This window comes from Oryzias melastigma, linkage group LG5 (genome assembly GCF_002922805.2).
Source record: "Oryzias melastigma strain HK-1 linkage group LG5, ASM292280v2, whole genome shotgun sequence".
Classification (NCBI taxonomy): domain Eukaryota; kingdom Metazoa; phylum Chordata; class Actinopteri; order Beloniformes; family Adrianichthyidae; genus Oryzias; species Oryzias melastigma.
Genome location: NC_050516.1, coordinates 34,431,838 through 34,452,553, shown reverse-complemented (window position 1 = coordinate 34,452,553; position 20,716 = coordinate 34,431,838). Strand labels below are relative to the sequence as shown.

The following is a 20,716-nucleotide window of genomic DNA, read 5'->3' as shown; positions in this document are numbered from 1 at the left end:
AGTGAGTAGTACAGTAAAAAAGAAAAAGAAAACAAACTTAAACTTTATTCAATTAAAAAAAAACAGTCCTAAGTCAAACTAAAATGCTTTTGAATTTTGATTGTCATATAGCACAGTAAATCAAATGGAGGAGAAGAGAACCTAAATTATTTTCTATTTTCAGCAAATCAAAGGATTTGAAGTGCAGTTTATGGCTTAAAAAGTATCGTAAGGGTCACTTAAGTAGCTCTGATTTAGTTTTTGTTAGATTTACATTTTTCTGGCAGAGGTGAACCACAAATCGTAAAATAAACTGGGTTAGATAAACTAGATTTTATTTTCTTTTTCTTCTTTATTACTTCTGACATACTACCCTACCCACATTTGCTGCTTTGAGATCATCCTATAAGTGACCCAGGGTGTCTTTTATTTTGAAAGAAATTCAATTCCAAACTATTACATATTTTGAAAAAAGGGTAATTTTACTTTATGATATATAAAACAACAGTTTTATATATCTACCATAACAGTGACGCTGGAATAAATGCGAATCTGTGACTTTTTTTTCTAAAGGGTGAAGTAAGAATTGTTTGAGTCAAATTTATAAAGTGCTGGATATTTTCAATTTTTTAAGATTTAGTTGATCAAATTCTTATTTCATGTTGTGTTTGGAATTCATATTTTTTAAGTTGTGACTGTATCTGTGAGCATTTATACAGCATGTTAATCTTTACTTTTCTTGTTTTTACTATGAAAAAATTAGATTTCGAATCAATTTCTGCTAACTGTAATTTTAAAATTTCACCCTTAATTTTTGCTTAATTAAAACAAGAAAATCAAACAAAACAATTTTTTTCTCAGCTGTTTACCATCAAGCAGGTCGACCTCCAGTCCAGCAGGTGGCGCTATAGAAAATAGCATCCAACTTGCGTTGAGCTGTGTGGCACGATGTACGCATGCGCCACAGCAATGTGAAGCGTTTTGAGGGTTTTAGCGAGCATCTGCAAGGCGTGAACAGTTTCTGATAATGTAAACTAAAATAATAAAAAAAGTACATGTTTTCAACAACATGGTGACCCCGGCGGCGCTGACATTTCGTCGGTTACATGGCTTGTTCTGTGTTTACAAACCTCTCGGTGTGCACTGGAAGCTCGTGCGTGATACCATCGAGGCTAATCTCCTTAAAGGTGAGGTGAAACTTCATGTTTTTGTTGATTAAAGTCTATCAATGAACTGTTCACTGAACCAACGATTCATCATCAGGAGTGAACGCCGCTCCTCCGCTGGCTCTCCCTCACAAGGTTCGGTTCTTGGCGGAGCCGACCAGCCGAACCGGAGAACACACAGCGCTCACCCTGACAGCAACATCTGTGCCCGCGCTCTCCAAACATCCTCTGGGTATGTGTTTATTTAAAAAGCTTCAAAATACATCACAAATCAATCCGATAGGATTACTATTTTTATTATAAACCATTTAATTTCATTACATTCACCCAAAATGTTATTGTCTCAACTGGGCATGCGCAGAGACAGGTTGAGGTCAGAGGTCAATCAGTTTGCTTAGAAAATATTTTAAAAGTGTTAGTATTTTTATTTCTCTATATTCAAATCCATTATTTCTTTACAAACTCAATGAATATGATGTTGGTGGCATTTTCCCTTTTAGCAAGACACAAGTTTGAGCAGTTATAGTCGTATTTCTGGAATCCACGTTTGAAATATTTGGCCCAAATTTGGCTTAAATTTTTACATTATATGCAATTTAACTGATCCTGGGATTGATGGTAATAAAAATAGGAATTCTTCTATTTAAACATGATCTTTTTATTAATTTTATGAACAATATTCAAACAGCACTGATGATCTTTTTACAAAACTACGTTAGATCATTAGAAAAAAGTAATGATTAATAGCAGAATAAAAAGGAATATATATATATATATATTTTTTGTAAGAATGATTGAAGTATTGGCTCAAACCCTCAATTTTATATGGAGAGAAAATAGACTCACTCTGATTTATGCATGCATAATTCTTGATTTGTGCATAACTTTGGATTTGTGCGTGCATATTCTTGATTGTAACTCATATATGTTTTATGCATATAAATAAAAAAAATACAATTTACATACGCACAAATTAAAATTACAACAGCTTGAAATAAATTACACACAAAAATCTTTAAAAATTACTCACAAATCACCTCTTATGCACACACAACACATCAGTTACACACAAATCTATCGTGAGACTCTTTCATGTCTCACAAATTCTACTAGAATTCTCGTTCATCATAGTTTTCTTATCAGCTGTTTTAAACCTAGATTGTGAATAATATCCAGTAAAACTCGACATTTTTCCACTTTCTTAAAAAAATTCCAGATAATTAATATCAAGTCCAAATAAGCTAAATTATCTCTTTAAAAAATGAGAATATTTCCAAGAAAAGAGGCCTCCGATCTGCAGCATCTCGTCTGACAGCGCGTCCAATAGGAGGTCTAATTCCCCCGCAGAGCCTCGTGGGGAGACCCACGGCAGAAAGGGATTGCACCACGAGGCCCGCCTAAACATCCACAGGGCAGAGATCAGCCCACCGGCTGGCTGAGATCTACGGGAGTTTAGAATTGTATTTTGTATTTTTATTTTATTTTATAATTTTTTCACTTATGCACAAAGGGTAAATTAGTCAGCTTCCTGTTCAGGAGCTTTACTCGTCATATAAATGCCAGGAGAGAAGTTTTAAACGTATACAAACTACAGCCGTGTTACAGCCGTGTTCTCATTTCAGTAACTGGACCTGAATTCCAGCACATACGCGTTGGCGTGGGACATCGCCTGGATGTTTCCTCCTCTGGCGTTCTGGGTATGAGCTCACATCTGATCATCAGGCGATTGTTCTGCCTCTAACCTGCACAAAATAAGAAACGATGACCTGCGTGTTTATTGTATAGTTCTCGCTGTTGGGAATGGAAACAAGATTCTAGATGATCTGTACAAGACGAGAGTGACCCGGGTGATGACCGTCTTCTGCTGGTTTCATGTGTTCTGAAGAAGTGTGGCTAACGCTCCGTTCTGACGAGGTCAATGCTGCTTTTTCAGGATTATACGCTGGAATGTGAATTTGGGACGGCGACTGATGACTTCACTCGCACGGGTCAAGTTGTGGAAAGATCCACTTATGGTAACTTCACTTTTTTAAAGATTCTTTAATCACTGAAGTACGACGGAGTATTAGTGCCAGTTTAACAACATTTTTTTTAATTGTGACTTTAAATCTTGCAAATTTACAGGAAAAAGTCATAACTGTTAAATTAGAGAGTAAAGTCTTATATTTATGAATTTAAAAGTCATAGACTAAATTTATGGCTTTTTTTCTAATTAATGAGTTTTTTATATAGTAAATTTCTGTCTTTTTTTCTTATAACATTACATGTTTTAAAGTCGTAAATTTATGACCACCAAAGTTCTTTTTATCGGAGTTCAAAGATGAAAGACGTGGAGCGTTTTGTGAAGCTTTAGTTCCGGAAAGGTTTAAAAAAAAAAAAAATTCTGAACCTTTTGGCAACTCAAAATCTAACTTTTAATGTAGGTGGTTTTCCTGGGTTTGGGGTTGAAAATGCGGAGTTTCATATGTACCGTAATTTCTGGAGTATGTCGGGTTATTTATTTTTTTTCATAGTTTATCCAGGGTCCGACTAATTTTTTTTTTTTTTTTTAAACATAGTTAGGCTCATTTATTTGTTATTTTCCCGATAAACATGGTTGTCTTTTAGCGGCTGTTTCCTCTAACAACCACTAGAGGGCGCCACATCTTAAGTATTTATTACTAACAGCGGCAGAAGAAGTGTCATCCAAAACAAACATTGAAGAGAATCTGATTGTTTTACTCTTAAACTTTGATATTTTCTTATACAGATCAAAATATTATTATTCTTGTATTTATTTATTTTTTAGCTACGCTGGTCTTGGCAGATTTGTTCTGAAACGTCAGACTTTTCTCCCCAAAAGTGCGACTTGTAAATGGTTTTCTTCTTCTTGATTTGACATGTTTTGCTCGTACGACTTATACTCTGGAAATGACAGTAAAATAAGGAGCTCAGAGACGCCACTTTACTCTGCTCTTTTCATTCACATACCCAGAAGTCCATTTGTCACCTCATGTAACCGTCATGCGCTGAAGAAACACCAAAGGGGAGTGAAAATGGAAACGTCCCCTCCTCCAAATGAAACTTTCCTTTCCTCACAAAACAACAAAAAGAAGGGAAAATAGTCTGTTATGTTAGCATAATAACATTGAAAATGCCAGAAACCTGGTTTCTTCAGACGGAAACATCACAAAGGCGTGGAGGAGATCTTCTTTCATGGAGGAAGAAACGATTGGGATGAATAAAACTTTACTTAACCATAAATCAAACAAAGTAGCTTCCAAACATTTGTACCGTTTTAAACATTCAGTTCATCTGTTGAAATCCAAGACGCTTTCACTAAATTGAGTTTAGTCAGGCTGCACAATGACGTTTACGTGTTGGACTGCATGTTCACTTCAACTTTAATCTTGTAATATTATTATTATTTTTATTATTTTGGTGGCCCTCATCCTCCGTCGTACTGAAGAACATCAGAATATTACAGATTAAAATGACTTCAGGTGTGTTTTTATTTTTTTCCGTCATTACGATTGTGTTCATGGATGTTTCTGTTTCATCAGATCACATCACTCTGGATAAGCTGGACAGAGTTCTGGCAATGCTGGAAGGAGCCAATCAGAAGGCTCTGAGAGTGTAAGTCATTGAGCGATGGAATTCATACATGATTTCACTAAATCTGACCAAAAACAGTTCAAAATATGACAGTATTTATTTTTAGCTGTGGTTTATGTAACAAAATAGAAAATAAAGACATAGGAACACCCTAAAAACAGGCTTGAAAATGACTGAAAAATCAGGAATTTGAGAAGAAAAAAAATCCTAAAAAAATAAATAATGATACGGGAGACTTGGTTTTTGGTTCACCCATTCCTGGGACATGTATGACTTTACCCAGGGACCCATGAGCATCATGTGAATACTTTTACTTGGGTGCTCAAGGGTTGATAACACAGAAGCTTTAGCTTCAAGTATTTATATTTTTTGACTTGAAGATTTTTTCTGTCATGTAAAAAAGCTGCTTTGCGCTGATATGCGACTATTTATGCTTTAGTCACAACTGCGCTCACTAGTGGATAAGGGCAAAAATGGGCAAACCTGTACGGGATACACAATTGGCCAATTTCAAAGATTGTAAATCAGGAGTGTCAAACTCAATCGTACAAGGGACCAAAATCCAAAACACACCTTAGGTCGAGGGGCGAACAGGATAAACATTTATTGAACACTCTAAAACTAAAGTTTTAAAGCTTTAGAAGTGTAACTTTAACATAATTATAAACTAGATATACAGCATTAGCTATGATAATGCTAGTGTAAATGCTGTAAGCCGAAATTAGCCGCTGAAGATGCTGAAATTGATAGCTAAAAGCACTGAAACTAATAGCTGAAAATGCTGCTATAACTCAGGTTATCCAAAACAGCTAGCATGTAGCTGAAAAAATAGCAAAACTTCAAAATAGCTTAAACTAAAAAAAAAAAAAAGCATTAAAATTAGCCAAAACAGCTAGCAGGTAAATATTAGCCTAACTCCAAAACAGACTAAAACATTAAATAAAAGACTAAATTAGCCAAAACAGCTAGCTTGAAATATTAGCTAAACTCCAAAACGGCCTAAAAACTTTAAAAAAAGTCTAAATTAGCCCAAACAGCTAGCATGTAGCTGAAATATTAGTTTAACTCCAAAACAGCCTAAGAAATTTTCGGAAATGCCAAAATAGTCCAAAAAGCTAGGAGAATGCCAATTTTTACATCTCTAAAACCATAGCTTTTTTTTTTTTACAGAATTAAAAAAAAAAAAGGTAGGAATATTATTCCAAAATAAATCAACTTAAACCTTCAAATTCTTTTCAATATTTTACTGTCCGTAAAAATATATTTTGTCAAAATCATACAAGTTAGAAATAACCGTAAGATAACATCGGGTCATTAATAACAATAAAATAAAATGATCTGGAGGGCCGGATATAATTAACCGGAGGGCCGGATCCGGCCCCCGGGTAATTATATCCGGCCCCCGGGCCTTGACTTTGACACACATGTTGTAGATGTGTTGGAGACACATGTCTGTAAACCTGTAGTGGTCAGGCACATTTTTTACAGGCTGGTTATAGTGAACACTTGTAAGTGAGATGTGATCGTAGAGATTCTTCATTTTTTCACCCGTTAATGCGTGATAATGCGTGTGCGCTCGTTGCTTGCTCTGTGCCTTCAGCCTGACTGTGAGAAATGAGGAAATTACACAATCAGTTGTAGTTTGTGTGGACATCCTACTGCGGTCATTTGCGTACCATTAGTGCAGAGTCAGTCATTCGACTGCGTCACCCGTACGTCACAAGTGTGTTTAATCCTCCTTACTTAATACTTTACAATATACTTAGCACACACGACAATCGTACAATCTCTTTTCATGATGTCCTTTGAAGTGGCTCCACAAGCCTCAACCAAACCTCCCTCCCGTAGACCAGAATTTCGGGCTTCCGCATTAATTATGTAAGTTTTTAAGTACAGTCGCAGCTCTGCGTACAAATTAGGTGTTCACTGATCGCACGCTGAATGTTCAACCGGTTAAACATGTTCACGGTGTGACCAATCATGTTCTTGGATGTGGTCGGGACATTTGCCTCGTTTCCACTGAGCGGTCCAGACCGGACCGGACTGGACTCTTGATCGCTTCCATTACAAAATGGAGCCATTAACCACGACCTACTGGTACCATTTCTGGTCCCCCAGAAAAATGAAGTGGACCCATTAGGGGCGGGGCTTCTGTCGTCACACGATGTAACACATTGACTGGAGGAAACGGTTTTTGACAACATGAAGCGCTTTTCCCTGCTCAAGATCCAAACTGGAAGTTTTGTCCTCTTTTCGTCTTGATTCGTCTTCACCACCACAATCTTCTTGCAAAGAATAATAAATTATTTACTTAGAGTATTCCTCTTTATCAGCGGGATTTGGGGACCGAAAACACGCTGAATCTACGAATAGAGACTCCAACCCCCCACGGCCGAAGAAAACACTTTATTGAGACATTTATTGAAGAACGTTGGAGTATTGCTTTTCTTTACTGTTCCACAGCGTAGAGGTCGGCTTCATCCATAATGAACACCTGCTCCAGATTATATTTATCCTTATCTTTTTAATTTTCCGTCTGTTTCTGTGTCGGCTTCTCTTTCGCTGTAGTCACACTGTTTTGACGCGCAGCTACGTCATCGGTCTCCACCCTGCATGTGCGTTGATTTGGCCTCTAACGAGTATCCGGGTACTCGGGTACTCGCGATCTGCTCCTGAAAATTCGAGTACAAATATTCGCGACGTTCAAGATCGCTGATTCGTGATCGTTATAAATATAGTAGAGTGTAGTGAAATATGATCATAATATCACCTGGGGACGATGTATTTTTGCTCTGAAATGCAGATTAATGTAATATTTTAAGCTTACAAACTAAAATAAAGCTGAAAGAGTCGCGGTACCGTCACTGGAAGTAAACACATCTTTGTGTCGGTGAAGCTTCTGGTTTTCAAAATAAGACTAGCGAGAGCTTTTTTCTGTTCAAAAACTGAGACTGAAGTTCCGATCACTAACATAACTTCTGAAAAAATGAATTAACTTTAACACCAGAGCTTTTGCTCTAATGTTTACTTTGTTTTGGTTATGGTAACTCTTCAACATTTGACACAATTAACGAAACTCCATCTTATTCTGAAGAAACGCAGCCTTGCGCTGCTGAAAGGTGGATGTAATCAACGTGAATCAGCTGATTCTGCCGTGGAAAAAAAATCTTTTGATACAGGCTCTGCACCAATATGTAACGCTTAGAACGTAAAATGTTAAAGAATTTTGAGGATATAAAACTGTGGAGAACATTTTCCGTTATGCTATTGATGATCAAGAACAGCAGTGATTTTGATCCTTTTTATGTTGTTTATGTTACTGCTGAAATTGATCAGAGGTTGACGTAAACAAAGAAATTTAAAATGACAAAATTTCTTTCTATCTGAATCTTTGTGTTTTTTCTAATGTTTTGTTGATTCTGATCTCCTGTTCAAAATAAAGGTATAAATGATGATTTAATACAAATAATTTCCGTTTTCATCCAGTACATAGACATAGCAATAAACATATTAAAAATGAGAATCGTGGTTCAATTTAGTCCGTACCGCTCAGTGGAAACGAGGCATTAGCGGTCCATCTGCAAAACACGGAAGTACCAACAGTTGTGAACATGATCACAAAGAAGAAACTAATAATTTGTGCGCGGTCGTATTAATACGACACCAAGACGGACATTTATAAAGGCTGGAGGAGGATTTGCACCGCTTTGACATTTCGCTCTACCTACTGTAGGTGGCAGACAAGTGCTGATTAAAAGTAAAAACACAAAAGAAGAGGAATCCCTACCTGGGTGTCTGGTGCTGGTCCGGTGTGAACACCACCTGCTGGATCTCTTAAACGCAGCACCTGTGGCTATTCTGAATGCAGCGTCACAGTCCCATTTACTCATTCACACACTGATAGCTTCTTTGTTCCCAATCTATAACCACAGGGAGCAATGTGGGGTTCAGTGTTTTGCCCAACGACACTTTAGCACATGGTGGGCTAAACCTGTCCAGGGTCTATGACCCTCCATGGGTTCAAACGACGCAAAAACCTGCAGCACTTATACAGGTCAACTCCCGAACAGGTGAATGTGGCGACTCAGTTCATGTAAATCTGTTGATTTGTTGCAGAGAAAATCAGAATCAGCTGATTCATGTTGATGACATAAAGAGTTTGTCAAAGAGCGTGTTAATATCTCCAGTGTTAAACGGTTAATTGATTGAAACCTGTATGTCTGTCAGTGCGGTAGATATAACCGGTTTTTGGTTCCTTCCAGGTTCTCCAACGTTGACATGAGCTCTCAGGAAGCCTACGAGTTGGCTGTGCGAGGCTTACTAGGACCTGAGGGGAAATCATCTCCTATTTTGACAGGACTGCGATGCATTCACTTCCAGCCGCCAAACTTCACTTTAGGTAAACTCTGATAAGTAATTATTTCAAACTCGGTGAGACTCTTACCCGCTGTCGTGCTTTTGCAGAGGTGCAGTGCCTGAACGAAACTCAGAAATACTTGCGGAAAGTGGTGCACGAGATCGGACTCGAACTGCGCAGCACTGCAGTGTGCAGAGGTGTGAGGCGCACCAGAGACGGACTCTTCACCTCTCGCGACGCGCTCACCCGAAACCATTGGAGCGCTGCTGACATTATGCAAGCCATCAAACAGCACCGCCGCACCAAGAAGGCTGAAAATCACACCCAGATTCAGGCGAAGACGCCTGTGATCCAAACATCTGAAGAAGGCCTCACAGCCACTAGTCAAGACAAAGTAGAGGAGATGTCATCATAGACGGAAATAATGTAAAAATGAGAAGAGAAAAGGAAATTTCATATTGAAGAGATTAAAGAAATGTACTCAAAATAGTGCTGCCACAAATGATTATTTTAAAAGTGAACTAATCAATGATTATTTTTTCAGATTAGTCGACTAATTAGGTCATGCATAAAATGTATAAAGCACACATCTTAGCCATCATTGGTTTTAAGCTAATTAAAAACTAGATAAATAGCATTACCTGCAATAATGCTAGCATGAATGCAGTAAGCTGAATTTAGCTCCTGAAGATGCTAGTGCTAATCGCTGAAGACACTGAGGTTGATAACTGAAATCACTGAAGCTGGTAGCCAGCTAAAATATTAGTTAAATGCCAAATTAGCCTAAACAACTAAAAAAACCCCTCAATTAGCCAAAATAGCTACCATGTAGCTGAAATGAGCTAAACTCCAAATTACCTTAAAAATGAAAAAATCCTAAATAGTCAAAATGGCTAACATGTAGCTGAAATATTATCTTAACTCCAAATTAGCCTAAAAAAAGGAAAAAAATTCTAAATTAGCCAAAATAGCTAGCATGCAGCTGAAATATTAGCTAAACTCAAAATTAGCTTAAAAAAAATCATAAATTAGCCAAAATAGCTAGCATGTAGCTGAAATATTAGCAAAACACCAAATTAACCTAAAAAAACCGAAAAGAAATCCTAAATTAGCCAAAATAGCTAGCATCCAGCTGAAATATTAACTAAACACCAAATTAGCCTAAAAAACCTGAAAAAATCCTAAATTAGCCAAAATGGCTAGCATGTAGCTGAAATATTGGCTAAACACCAAATTACTCCCCCCAAAAAACAGAGAAAATCAAAAATTAGCCAAAATGGCTAGCATGTAGCTGAAATATTAGTTAAAATTCAGAAAATAGCCCTAAAAACCTTAATTAAATGCCAAATTAGTCCAACAAGCTAGCAGAATGTCATTATAACTTTCCACTTTACTACACTCAGACCCCATATAATATAAAGTAACGACTAATCGACTATTAAATTAGTCGTTGACTATTTTAATAGTCGATTAGTCGTCAATCAGTCAACTAATCGTCGCAGCCCTAACTCAAAATCTGTGAATTTTGTATGTTCGAGTCTTCTCTAAATACATTTGTCTATTGGTGTTTTTATTGAGACGGTTATGAGAAACACGTGTTTGAGTGACTGCGTGCATTGACGGACACTTTCTGTTCTTATGACTCTGCAGCTGTGTTTTCAACACAAACACTCCACTGCTTGGCAAAAGGTCAACATTATTTTGAGTCCCCGACAATGTTTAGGATTGTCAAAGTCCCCGGTTATGTTTAGCCCAGCTTGTTAAATGTTCGTGTCTGACTCCTGCTGCGCTTGACGGTCTTAAATGGCAGCCAGCCAACTTCCCTTCAGCCACAGACATTTTTTATTTAATAAATGCTCCTGTTTGTGCTTTAACGAGTTCAAATTGTTTTTATATGATAAAATGGAGAAAATAAACTATAGAAGCAATAAAGTGGATAAAAGCAGGACAAACGTTCTCTGTGGGCCTGTGTTTTCTAAGCTCTATGCGAGTCTCTGATATCATATCTCCTGGAATGATCCGTGACCTCCCAGAACCACGGAGTGCGCCGTCTCCAAATTTGTTTTTCCCACAAAACCTCCTGGGAGATGTTTTGAGGTTATTCCCTTGGCGCCATTGTTGTCATGCTCTTCATATTATAGGAGGACTTGTTGTTCCACAGGGAGCAGACTTTTTAACTCTCCGTCTGGAAAAAAAAAAAAAAAACTAAACGGACTTCAGCACATTAATTATGTTCCCAAACAAACAATTTGTGCTGCTGTGGATTTAAGGAGCCGTCAGGGTTAAAAGTGTGGTCTTCTACTGCTGCTTGTTATCCAAACAAAACCATCAGACTGAACATACAGCTGAGATTACAGCAGGAGAGCCAATGCCAAAACTTTATTTAAAATGAAGATCAAATCAAAGCTGCCATTTGAGCTGAAAGTGGACATTTATTCATACAGATTCCTGAAAATAGGCTGTGCTTTTCTGACATTATAATCACATTTTACACTCTTAAGCCTCGTTTCCACCGAGCGGTCCGGTTCTTTATTTTGATCGTCTCCATTGTAAAATGGACCCATTAAACCAGGAGTGTCAAACTCAATCGCACAAGGGGCCGAAATCCAAAACACACCTTAGATCACGGGCCGAACAGGATAAACATTTATAACACTCTAAAACTACATTTTTAAAATTTTTAAACCGTAACTTTTTTACGTAATTATGAAGTAGATACATAGCAATACCTGGAATTTAGTTTAGGCGATAACGCTAGTGTGAATGCTGTAAGCTGAATTTGACCACGAAGAACATGCTAGTGCTGATAGCTGAAGGTGCTGAAATTGATGGCTTAAAATGCTGAAGCTGATAGCCAGATAAAATGTTAGCTAAATGCCAAATTAGCCTAAAAACCAACAAAAAACTTAGGTTAACCAAAACAGCTAGCAGGTAGCGGAAAAATAGCTACACTTCAAAATTTCTGAAAAAAAAAACAGAAAATTAGCCAAAACAGCTAGCATGAAAACATTATCTGAAAGTCCAAAACAGTCGAAAAATGTTTTTGGAAACTCTAAATTAGCCAAAACAGCATGTAGCTGAAATATTAGCTAAACTCCAAAATAGCCTAAAAACAGAAAAAGCCTAAATTAAATTAGCCAAAACAGCTAGCATGTTCTAAAATATTAGCTAAACTCTAAAATAGACTAAAAAATATTTAAAAAAACACTTAAATTAGCTAAAACAGCTAGCATGTAGCTGAAATATTAGCCAAGCTCAAAAATAGCCTAAAAACAGAAAAAAGCCTAAATTAAATTAGCCAAAACAGCTAGCATGTAGCTAAAATATTAGCTAAACTCTAAAATGGACTAAAAAAATATGAAAAAAGCGTAAATTAGCCAAAACAGCTAGCATGTAGCTTAATATTAGCTAAACTCCAAAATAGCCTAAAAAACTAGCAGAATGCCAATTTTTAAAACTTTAATACTGTAACTTTTTAACATAATGATTAATGAAAAGGTAGGATTATTATTCCAGAATAAATCCATTTAAACATGAAATAACTTTCAATATTTTACTTTCCGTAAAATTATATTTTGTTAAAATTATACAAATCAGAAATGAGCGCAAGATAACATCGGGTCATTAATAACAGTAAAATAAAATGATCTGGAGGGCCGGACAGAATTACCCCGAGGGCCGGATCTGGCCCCCGGGCCTTGACTTTGTCACGTGCATTAAACAGTTCCACCCCGAACCTCTTGAGGACCCTATCGGTTGTAGGTCCACAGAAAAGGGGAACGGGTCGGTTGGGGCGGCGCCGGTGTAGCCACTCGTTGATTGGCAGAATAATGCTAAGGTTTATGTATGTATCTTAAGTTTTTGCTAATAAAGTTTATAAAAAAAAAAAAAGAATAGTGCTAAGCTAGAGATTCCGTTTTCCTCTTTCTTCTTTATGGCCCGCAATAGTTCGCCCCCTTTTTTCAGACAATATTAAATTCCTGTTATACGCGACATACAAAAAATAAAGCAAGAAAATGACGAGCTGCTGGATGACGTTCATTTTTGTTGCTTTTCTAGTCGTCACGGGACAATGTCGTAACGAGAAGCTAGCGGTCTACATCACGCATGCGTGGGGAAAACAAACCACACAAAGCGAAGGCTAAACGGAGTGGAAACACTTGCCAGACTTAAATAGTCCATCCCGTACTACTCCTTACCAGACTGGACTGTACCGGACTGCTCTGTGGAGAACTTAATTTAACTATTCAGAGCAAAGAATTTAGTTTAGTTTAGTGAATTTATTTAATTTTCATAGCACACAACAAAAACGTCATAATTGATGAAAATGAAAGGGAGCAGAAAGAAGAAGACTTATTGTCTCTGCCCCATTTAATTAAATCAATCAAGCTTTTTTAATCAAATCTATCTCTTTGTGTTTTATCATTGATATGTCAATTGGTTAACAAAAGCAGACAAGTAAAAAGAAAAACAAGAAGGAAACAAACAAAAATAAACCAAATCAACAAAAGTACCTCCGAATTTTTTTTAATTTAACTTGTTCCCAACAAAATTATAATTCATATTGCGTGAGCATTTGTTTCTTCACAGGTTTTTTTTAAATGTAATAATTGAAAAAGACTTATTGATTTTTCAAGATTATTAGTCTGATCTGCTTCACCAAAACACTTTTTTCTTTCATTTTGATCTAAATTTACTGGTTTTGAAAATGTCATGTCCTTTTAGGTTGTAATTGCTCTTTATTTTTTCAAACTTTTTTTTGAGGCAGACTTTGTGGTGTGCTCTATACATTCGTTTTAGGATGGAATGATCTATGAAGTCTTTAAATTTTAATATTTTTTAAAAACAGTGGTGTTGAAGCATCCCAATTATTACTTCCCGCGATGATTTTGAATGCAGAAACTTTTCTCTAAAAGCAACAGGGAAGTTTATTTAAAATCAGTTACTTAAAAAAAAACTTTTCTCTGACAATTAGATTAAAAATCTGAAATTTAACAAATAAGGATTTTGTCCTGAAACATCGTAGAAATAGTGTAAAAACTTTTGTGCACGTTTATTGGATGCTACTTTTAATATTTGATCAACAAAAATTGAAACAAAACATAAAATTCTTTAGTATCTTCTTATTAGTGGAAGCAGAAACACAACTCACTCTATACACTAATCACTAATTTTACAAAAAAAGAAATGAACAACAACCCATAAGGAGAAAGAATTACAACTTTTTGAAATGTTAGTCCATCTTTTCTTCAGCAACATCCAGAACGCTTTTTCTGCACAGGATCTCTGCGTAACTTTGTGGTTTCCTCTTTCAAATCAGCTCTTTGACTCAGCAACCTGGAAACAACAAAAACCGAAGCTTCATTAACGCTGCATCCCTCTGCCTCTGGAGAAGACACTTACAAAAATGATCACGTTTACCTGCCGACGGTTTCCAAGGCTTCAATCACATTTTCCCCTGTGGCAGCGCTGCACTCCATGAATTCAAAATTATATTCCTGCAGAATAAATTGAAAATATTCAGGTTTCAATGCATGACTTTAACACATAATGAGTGTTTGTGAGAATCTGTTTCACCTTTGCAAGAATGTCCCCCTGTTGAGTTTTCACCTGCCGCTTTGTGTGATCGCTCTTGTTCCCCAGAAGAACGACAGTGACGTTTTCTGACGCAGCTTCCTGCAACGGGAGGAATATTTTGATCGTTTGGTTTTTTTAGGAGTGTCAAACTCGATCGCACAAGGAGCCAAAATCCAGAACACACCTTAGGTTGGAGCAGGATAAACATTTATTGAACACTAAAACTAAATTATTTTTATTTTAAAACTGTAACTTTTTAACATAATTATGAACTAGATATATAGCATTACCTGTGATAATGATAGTGTGAATGCTGTAAGCTGAATTTGGCTGCTGAAGCTGATAGGTGAAGATGCTGAAGATAATAGCCAGCTAAAATATGAGCTAAATCCCAAATTACTCCAAAAAACAAACAAAAAAAAAACTTAGGTTAGCCAAAACAGCTAGCATGTAGCTGAAATATTAGCTAAACTCCAAAATGGACTGAAAAATTGTAGTAAATGCCATAAAAGTTTCCAAAAAGCTAACAGAATGAAACATTTTAAAATTTTAAAACTAACTTTTTAACATAATTATGAACTAGATATATAGCATTACCTGCGATAATGCTAATGTGAATGCTGTAAGCTGAATTTGGCTGGTAAAGATGTTAGTGCTGATAGCTGAAGATGCTGAAACTGATCGCTAAAAACGATGAAGCTGATAGCTGAAAATGCTGTTAGTCAGCTAAAATATTAGCTAAATTTCAAATTACTCCAAAAAACAAAAAAAAACTTAGGTTATCCAAAACAGCTAGCATGTAGCTGAAAGAATAGCTAAACTTCTAAATAGCGTAAAAACTGGAAAAAGCCTACATTAACCAAAGCAGCTAGCATGTAGCTGAAATATTAGCCAAATTCTAAATTGGTCAAAAAAAAATGTAGTAAATGTCAAACTCAACCGCACAAGGGACCAAAATCCAAAACCCACCTTAGGTTGCGGGCCGAACAGGATAAACTTTTTTATAACCACTCTAAAACTAAATTTTTGTAATTTTAAAACCGTAACTTTTAACATAATTATAAACTAGATATATTGCATTTGGCTGAATTTGGCTGGTGAAAATGCTGAAATTGATATCTAAAAATACTGAAGCCGATAGCTGACAATGCTGAAGGTTATGTAGCTAAAATCACTGAAGCTAACAGCTGAAAACGCTGACGCTAATAGTCAGCCAAAATTTTTTTTAGCTAAATCCCAGATTACTCCAAAAAAACAAAAAAAACTTAGGTGAGCCAAAACAGCTACCATGTTCCTGAAAAAAAAACTAAACTTCAAAATAGCGTAAAAACTGGAAAAAGCCTAAATTAGCCAAAACAGCTAGCATGTAGCTGAAATATTAGCTAAATTCTAAATTGGTCAAAAAAAAATGTAGTAAATGTCAAACTCAACCGCACAAGGGACCAAAATCCAAAACCCACTTTAGGTCGCGGGCCGAACAGCATAAACTTTTTTATAAACACTCTAAAACTAAATTTTTGTAATTTTAAAACCGTAACTTTTTAACATAATAATAAACTAGATATATAGCATTTGGCTGAATTTGGCTGGTGAAAATGCTGAAATTGATATCTAAAAATACTGAAGACGATGGCTGACAATGCTAAAGGTTATGTAGCTAAAATCACTGAAGCTAACAGCTGAAAACGCTGACACTAATAGCCAGCCAAAATTTTTTTTTAGCTAAATCCCAGATTACTCCAAAAAAACAAAAAACTTTGGTTAGCCAAAACAGCTACCATGTTCCTGAAAAAAAACTAAACTTCAAAATATCGTAAAAACTGGAAAAAGCCTAAATTAGCCAAAACAGCTAGCATGTAGCTGAAATATTAGCTAAACTTCAAAATGGACTAAAAAAATCGTAGTAAATGCAAAAAAATCCAAAAAGCTAGCAGAATGCAATTTTTTAAAACTTTAAAACTGTAACTTTTTAACATAATTATGAACTAGATATATAGCATTACCTGCAATAATGCTAGTGTGAATACTGTTAGCTGAATTTGTCTGGTGAAGATGCTAGTGCTGATAGCTGAAGGTGCTGAAATTGTAAACTTTGTAAATGCCAAAATAGTCAAAAAGCTAGCAGAATTCCAATTTTTAAAACTTTAAAGCTGTAACTTTTAACATAATTATGAATAATAATAAAAAAATAGGCAGGAATATTACTCCAGAATAAATCAACTTAAATAACTTTCAATGTTATTCTCTCCATAAAAGCATATTTTGTAAAAATAATACAAGTTAGAAATAAGCTCAAGATAACAGCGGGCCATTAATACCAATAAAATAGAATGATCTGGAGGGCCGGATAGAATTACCCAGAGGGCCCGATCCGGCCCTCGGGCCTTGACTTTGACACATGTGCTCTAAGCTGCCGAAATCATCAGGTTAACTTTATTTGGCCTCAATTTATCATTATGGCTTCATAATATTCCTTTATGAACAATAAACATTTGTATTTTAAAAGGAGCTGCAGTGTTTATGTTCTTTGATTTACTGTAATCTTTAAATTTTTAACACGATCAACGTCGTTCCAGTAGATTCTGAAGGAGAGAAGACACTTTTCTCCTTCAGAATCTACTGGAACGACATTGATCATGTTAACCGTTGAAAAGTTACAGTATGTTGAAGATTTTGTGCTTAAGCGTCACCGGCGACACCTCAGGTGTTAAAAGGTTAAAAAGCTAAAAAAGTTGCCGCTCTCTAAAATGTAAAGTTAGTTCAACTACAACCACATCCTGTGCTGAACAGAGTTCTGGGTCACAGCAGTGCCACAGTTTCACATATCCGCCGACTACCGACTACCATCCTCTTCCGTTGTTATGGCGATGCAACCTGAAAATAGGCTGAGGCGGGCTGTGAGAAACACTCACGACAAACAGGAAGGAAGTTCACGCAGTTTAAGCTCAGCCGTGGACCAAACCCCAACAGAGATCACCAGAAACTGACGGATTTAAATCTTAAAGATCCTGAAAAGTTTTCAAAACTGAGATAAACACTAACAAGTTTGGTTGAAGCCACAGAAAAGGGGGTTAAAATCAACACGTGACACAAAGCAAGTTTGAATATTTTGATGGAGGAAGGTTTACTTTCATTTTTAACATTAAAAAGGTTTTTATTTTTGTAGTTTTGCCCTAAAGTGTATTGTGAAAAAGATTAAAATGTCACAATATTGCACAGATTGTTGTCATTACGTTCCATTTACGTGATAATAAGCACAGTGTGAGACCAAAGGATACACTTCCCTGTATCTCCACTAGAGGGAGTAACTGCAGGGAAGACATTAAAATAGTCAATCCATAAAAATTAGAAAGGGTGATATTATAAATAGATATAAGGGAGTTAATTTCCCTTTTTCTCAAATGTTTTGATCATAATACATTGTTTTCAGAGTTTATTTCTTGCATTTCTGCAAAAATGACTTCTTGGGGGTGGCTTTGGCACAGAGGTGGAGTGGTCGACCTCTGATTGGAAGATCACAGGTTTGGTTCCCACCTTGCTCGCCCATGTGTTGAAGTGAACTCCTCATTGATCACACACATCCATCAGTGTGTGAATGTGACTGTAAAGATGGTAGATAAGCGCTATAAAAGAATACAAAATGTATCATTTTTAAGTTTGGATTGAATAGAAATAACCTTTTTGAACTTTGAATATCGTCCCTCATTGTTTAAGGTGTTTAATTTTTGATTTTATCAGTTCGAAATAAAATTAAAAAGATGTAGGAATATCATTTTATACGGGTTTGGTTTTTGCTAAAATGCTTTTTTAAAAAGAGGCACTCACTGTTCTAAAACCTTTTTTTTATGACCAAGTTACTTTTTTTTCTAATTTTAGGCCTATAAAGCTCAATCACGCAGGGGGATTAAATCTAACACACATTTAGGTCACGGGCCGAACATACGTTTATTGGACACACTAAAACTACATTTTTAAATGTAACTTTTTAACATTACTATGAATAAAAAACAGCAGGAATATTATTCCAGAATAAATCAGTCACACAAGTGGCCAAAAATCCAAAAACACACCTTAAGTCGCGGGCCGAACAGGATAAACATTTATTGGACAAACTAAAACTAAATTTTTAAAACTTTAAAAACGCGACTTTTTAACTTTTCGATAATGCTAGTATAAATGCTGTAATCTGAATTTGGCCGCTGAAGATGCTGAAATTGATAGTTAAAAACGCTGAAGCTGATAGCTGAAAACACTGAAATTAAAAGTTGAAAACACTAAAGCTGAAAGCCGGCTAAAATATTAGCTAAATGTCAAATTAGCCTAAAAAACAAAAAAAATAATAAAATAAAATAAAAAAACAACGAAGGTTAGCCAAAACAGCCAGCATGTCGCTGAAATATTAGCTAAACTCCAAAACAGCCTAAAATATCTTAGAAAATGCCAAAATAGTCCAATAAGCTAGCAGTTTGCCCATTTTTTAAATTTTAAAAGCATATAAAAATATAAAAATAACATAATTATGAGTAATAAAAAGGCAGGAATATTATTTCAGAATAAATCAACTTAAACCTTAAAAAACTTTCAATATTTTACTCCTCTAAAAATATATTTTGTCAAAATTATGCAAGTTAGAAATAAGTACCAGATAGCATCAGGCTATTAACAAATCAATTAAATTCAATTTTATTTATATAGCCTAAAATCACAAAGAAAATTCACCTCATTGGGCTTCATGCAGGTATTTTTACAGATGCAGAAAATTAGTCATAAAATATGAAAAAAATAGCTAAAGCCTAAAAAAACTGGTTATCCCTGCCCTTAGACCCTCCCTCCCGGTAAGGAAAAACTCCTAAAACACCTGAGTCAGGAAAAAAGAAGAAACCTTAGGGATTCCCACATGAGGGAGAGATCCTATCCCAGGACGGACAGGCGATACCAGAACTATTAAAGAAAGATTAGCTTCTACAACTACGTATCTAAAGGGTAACCAAACCTTAAATTAACTTTTTTTGGCTGTTGATCTCTATAAATGAGGCTTTAAAAGTGCTGTCTGTTGGTCATAGCCAAATTTTTGACAAATTGAAATAAAACTGTTTAATTCTTCAAAATATCGTCAAAAACGCCCCCCTACAGGTTGAAATGAGGTATTACAGTTGAATTTTGTGATTGGTCGAACCATGTAAGTTTCAGAAGTCTGACATCATGATCTGCAGCTCCAGTAATGATAACAGTCCAGCCCCCAAGCCCCGCCCCTCTGACTGGATTTTCACACTTCGGCTGTGGGTGGAGTCAAACTTCCTGGTTTGGTTACCCTTTAGATAGAGTTCATTCAGATAGAGCTGAGGGACGAATGGTGATGAACGACAATAAGATGATCTGGAAGGCCGGATATAGTTACCCGCTTGACTTTGACACGTGTGCTGTAACGGATTTGTGTTTTAAACAAAAACTGATGTTTGTTAAAATAGAAATGATATTTCAAGGCATCAACACAGTTTGTTAAACTGAATCTCCTTTGTTAAAGTGATGTGTGTGAACTACTGAGGTTTGACATGCGTCCTACCTGGATACAGTTGGCCCAGTAACTGACCGCAGAGAAGCTCTGAGAGGAAGTGATGTCATACATCAAGAGAAAGGCATGGGCTTTGTGGAAAATCTGCCTCGTGATGCTGCGAAACCTTTAGGAGAAAGACAGTTTTTCCATCAACAATATTCCACATTTTCCGGAGCACACATTAAGAAAAACAAAACAAAGGAATTTCTCTGCAGGCAGAAGAGCCGATGTGACAAATGACGAGTGAGGAATGTGAACTGATGTTCCACGTTGACAAGAGGGATGTTTGGAGCACGCCTGACAGGAACGCGCTTATGTAATTCTTAGAGCACAGTTTGTGTTTGCCAAGCCTGCGTCAGAGGTACACAATGCACTTGTACTACTACCATACTTTAACAAATACCGAGATGTACTGTCACCACACTCGTTTTACAAGGAAGTCCAGGCACAAACTGTCTTTTGGAGCTCCGCTGTAATTCAAGAGAGCCA

General features: G+C 36.2%; 2 protein-coding genes across 4 annotated transcripts in view; one reads left to right on the top strand and one right to left on the bottom strand.

Annotated features, from left to right (window-relative positions):
- Positions 1-897: 897 nt before the first annotated feature.
- Positions 898-9,583, top strand: trub2 (TruB pseudouridine (psi) synthase family member 2). Its single transcript, XM_024269030.2, has 8 exons — positions 898-1,166; positions 1,243-1,377; positions 2,768-2,842; positions 2,931-2,992; positions 3,079-3,160; positions 4,688-4,760; positions 9,002-9,138; positions 9,204-9,583. Exons 1-8 carry the CDS (start codon positions 1,049-1,051, stop codon positions 9,509-9,511), a joined length of 990 nt encoding a protein of 329 aa, XP_024124798.1. The 5' UTR covers positions 898-1,048; the 3' UTR covers positions 9,512-9,583.
- Positions 9,584-13,838: 4,255 nt separating this feature from the next.
- rab44 (RAB44, member RAS oncogene family) overlaps positions 13,839-20,716 on the bottom strand; it is a 16,129-nt gene continuing 9,251 nt past the window's right edge. For all 3 annotated transcript variants that reach the window (XM_024269600.2, XM_036212078.1, XM_024269601.2), the window contains 4 exons: positions 20,237-20,351; positions 14,674-14,772; positions 14,518-14,594; positions 13,839-14,433 (listed from right to left, as the gene is read on the bottom strand). In XM_024269600.2, the coding sequence (XP_024125368.1) occupies positions 14,346-14,433; positions 14,518-14,594; positions 14,674-14,772; positions 20,237-20,351 (379 nt within the window). In that variant the 3' untranslated portion in view covers positions 13,839-14,345. The remainder of the gene's footprint in view (positions 14,434-14,517; positions 14,595-14,673; positions 14,773-20,236; positions 20,352-20,716) is intronic.

Excerpts from the sequence above, each read along its gene's own strand:
- trub2 (XM_024269030.2), top strand. The coding sequence starts at position 1,049 with ATGGTGACCCCGGCGGCGCTGACATTTCGTCGGTTACATGGCTTGTTC. Across the intron at positions 1,378-2,767 it reads GCTCTCCAAACATCCTCTGG|TAACTGGACCTGAATTCCAG; the intron begins GTATGTGTTTAT and ends TTCTCATTTCAG. Across the intron at positions 2,843-2,930 it reads TTCCTCCTCTGGCGTTCTGG|TTCTCGCTGTTGGGAATGGA; the intron begins GTATGAGCTCAC and ends TTTATTGTATAG.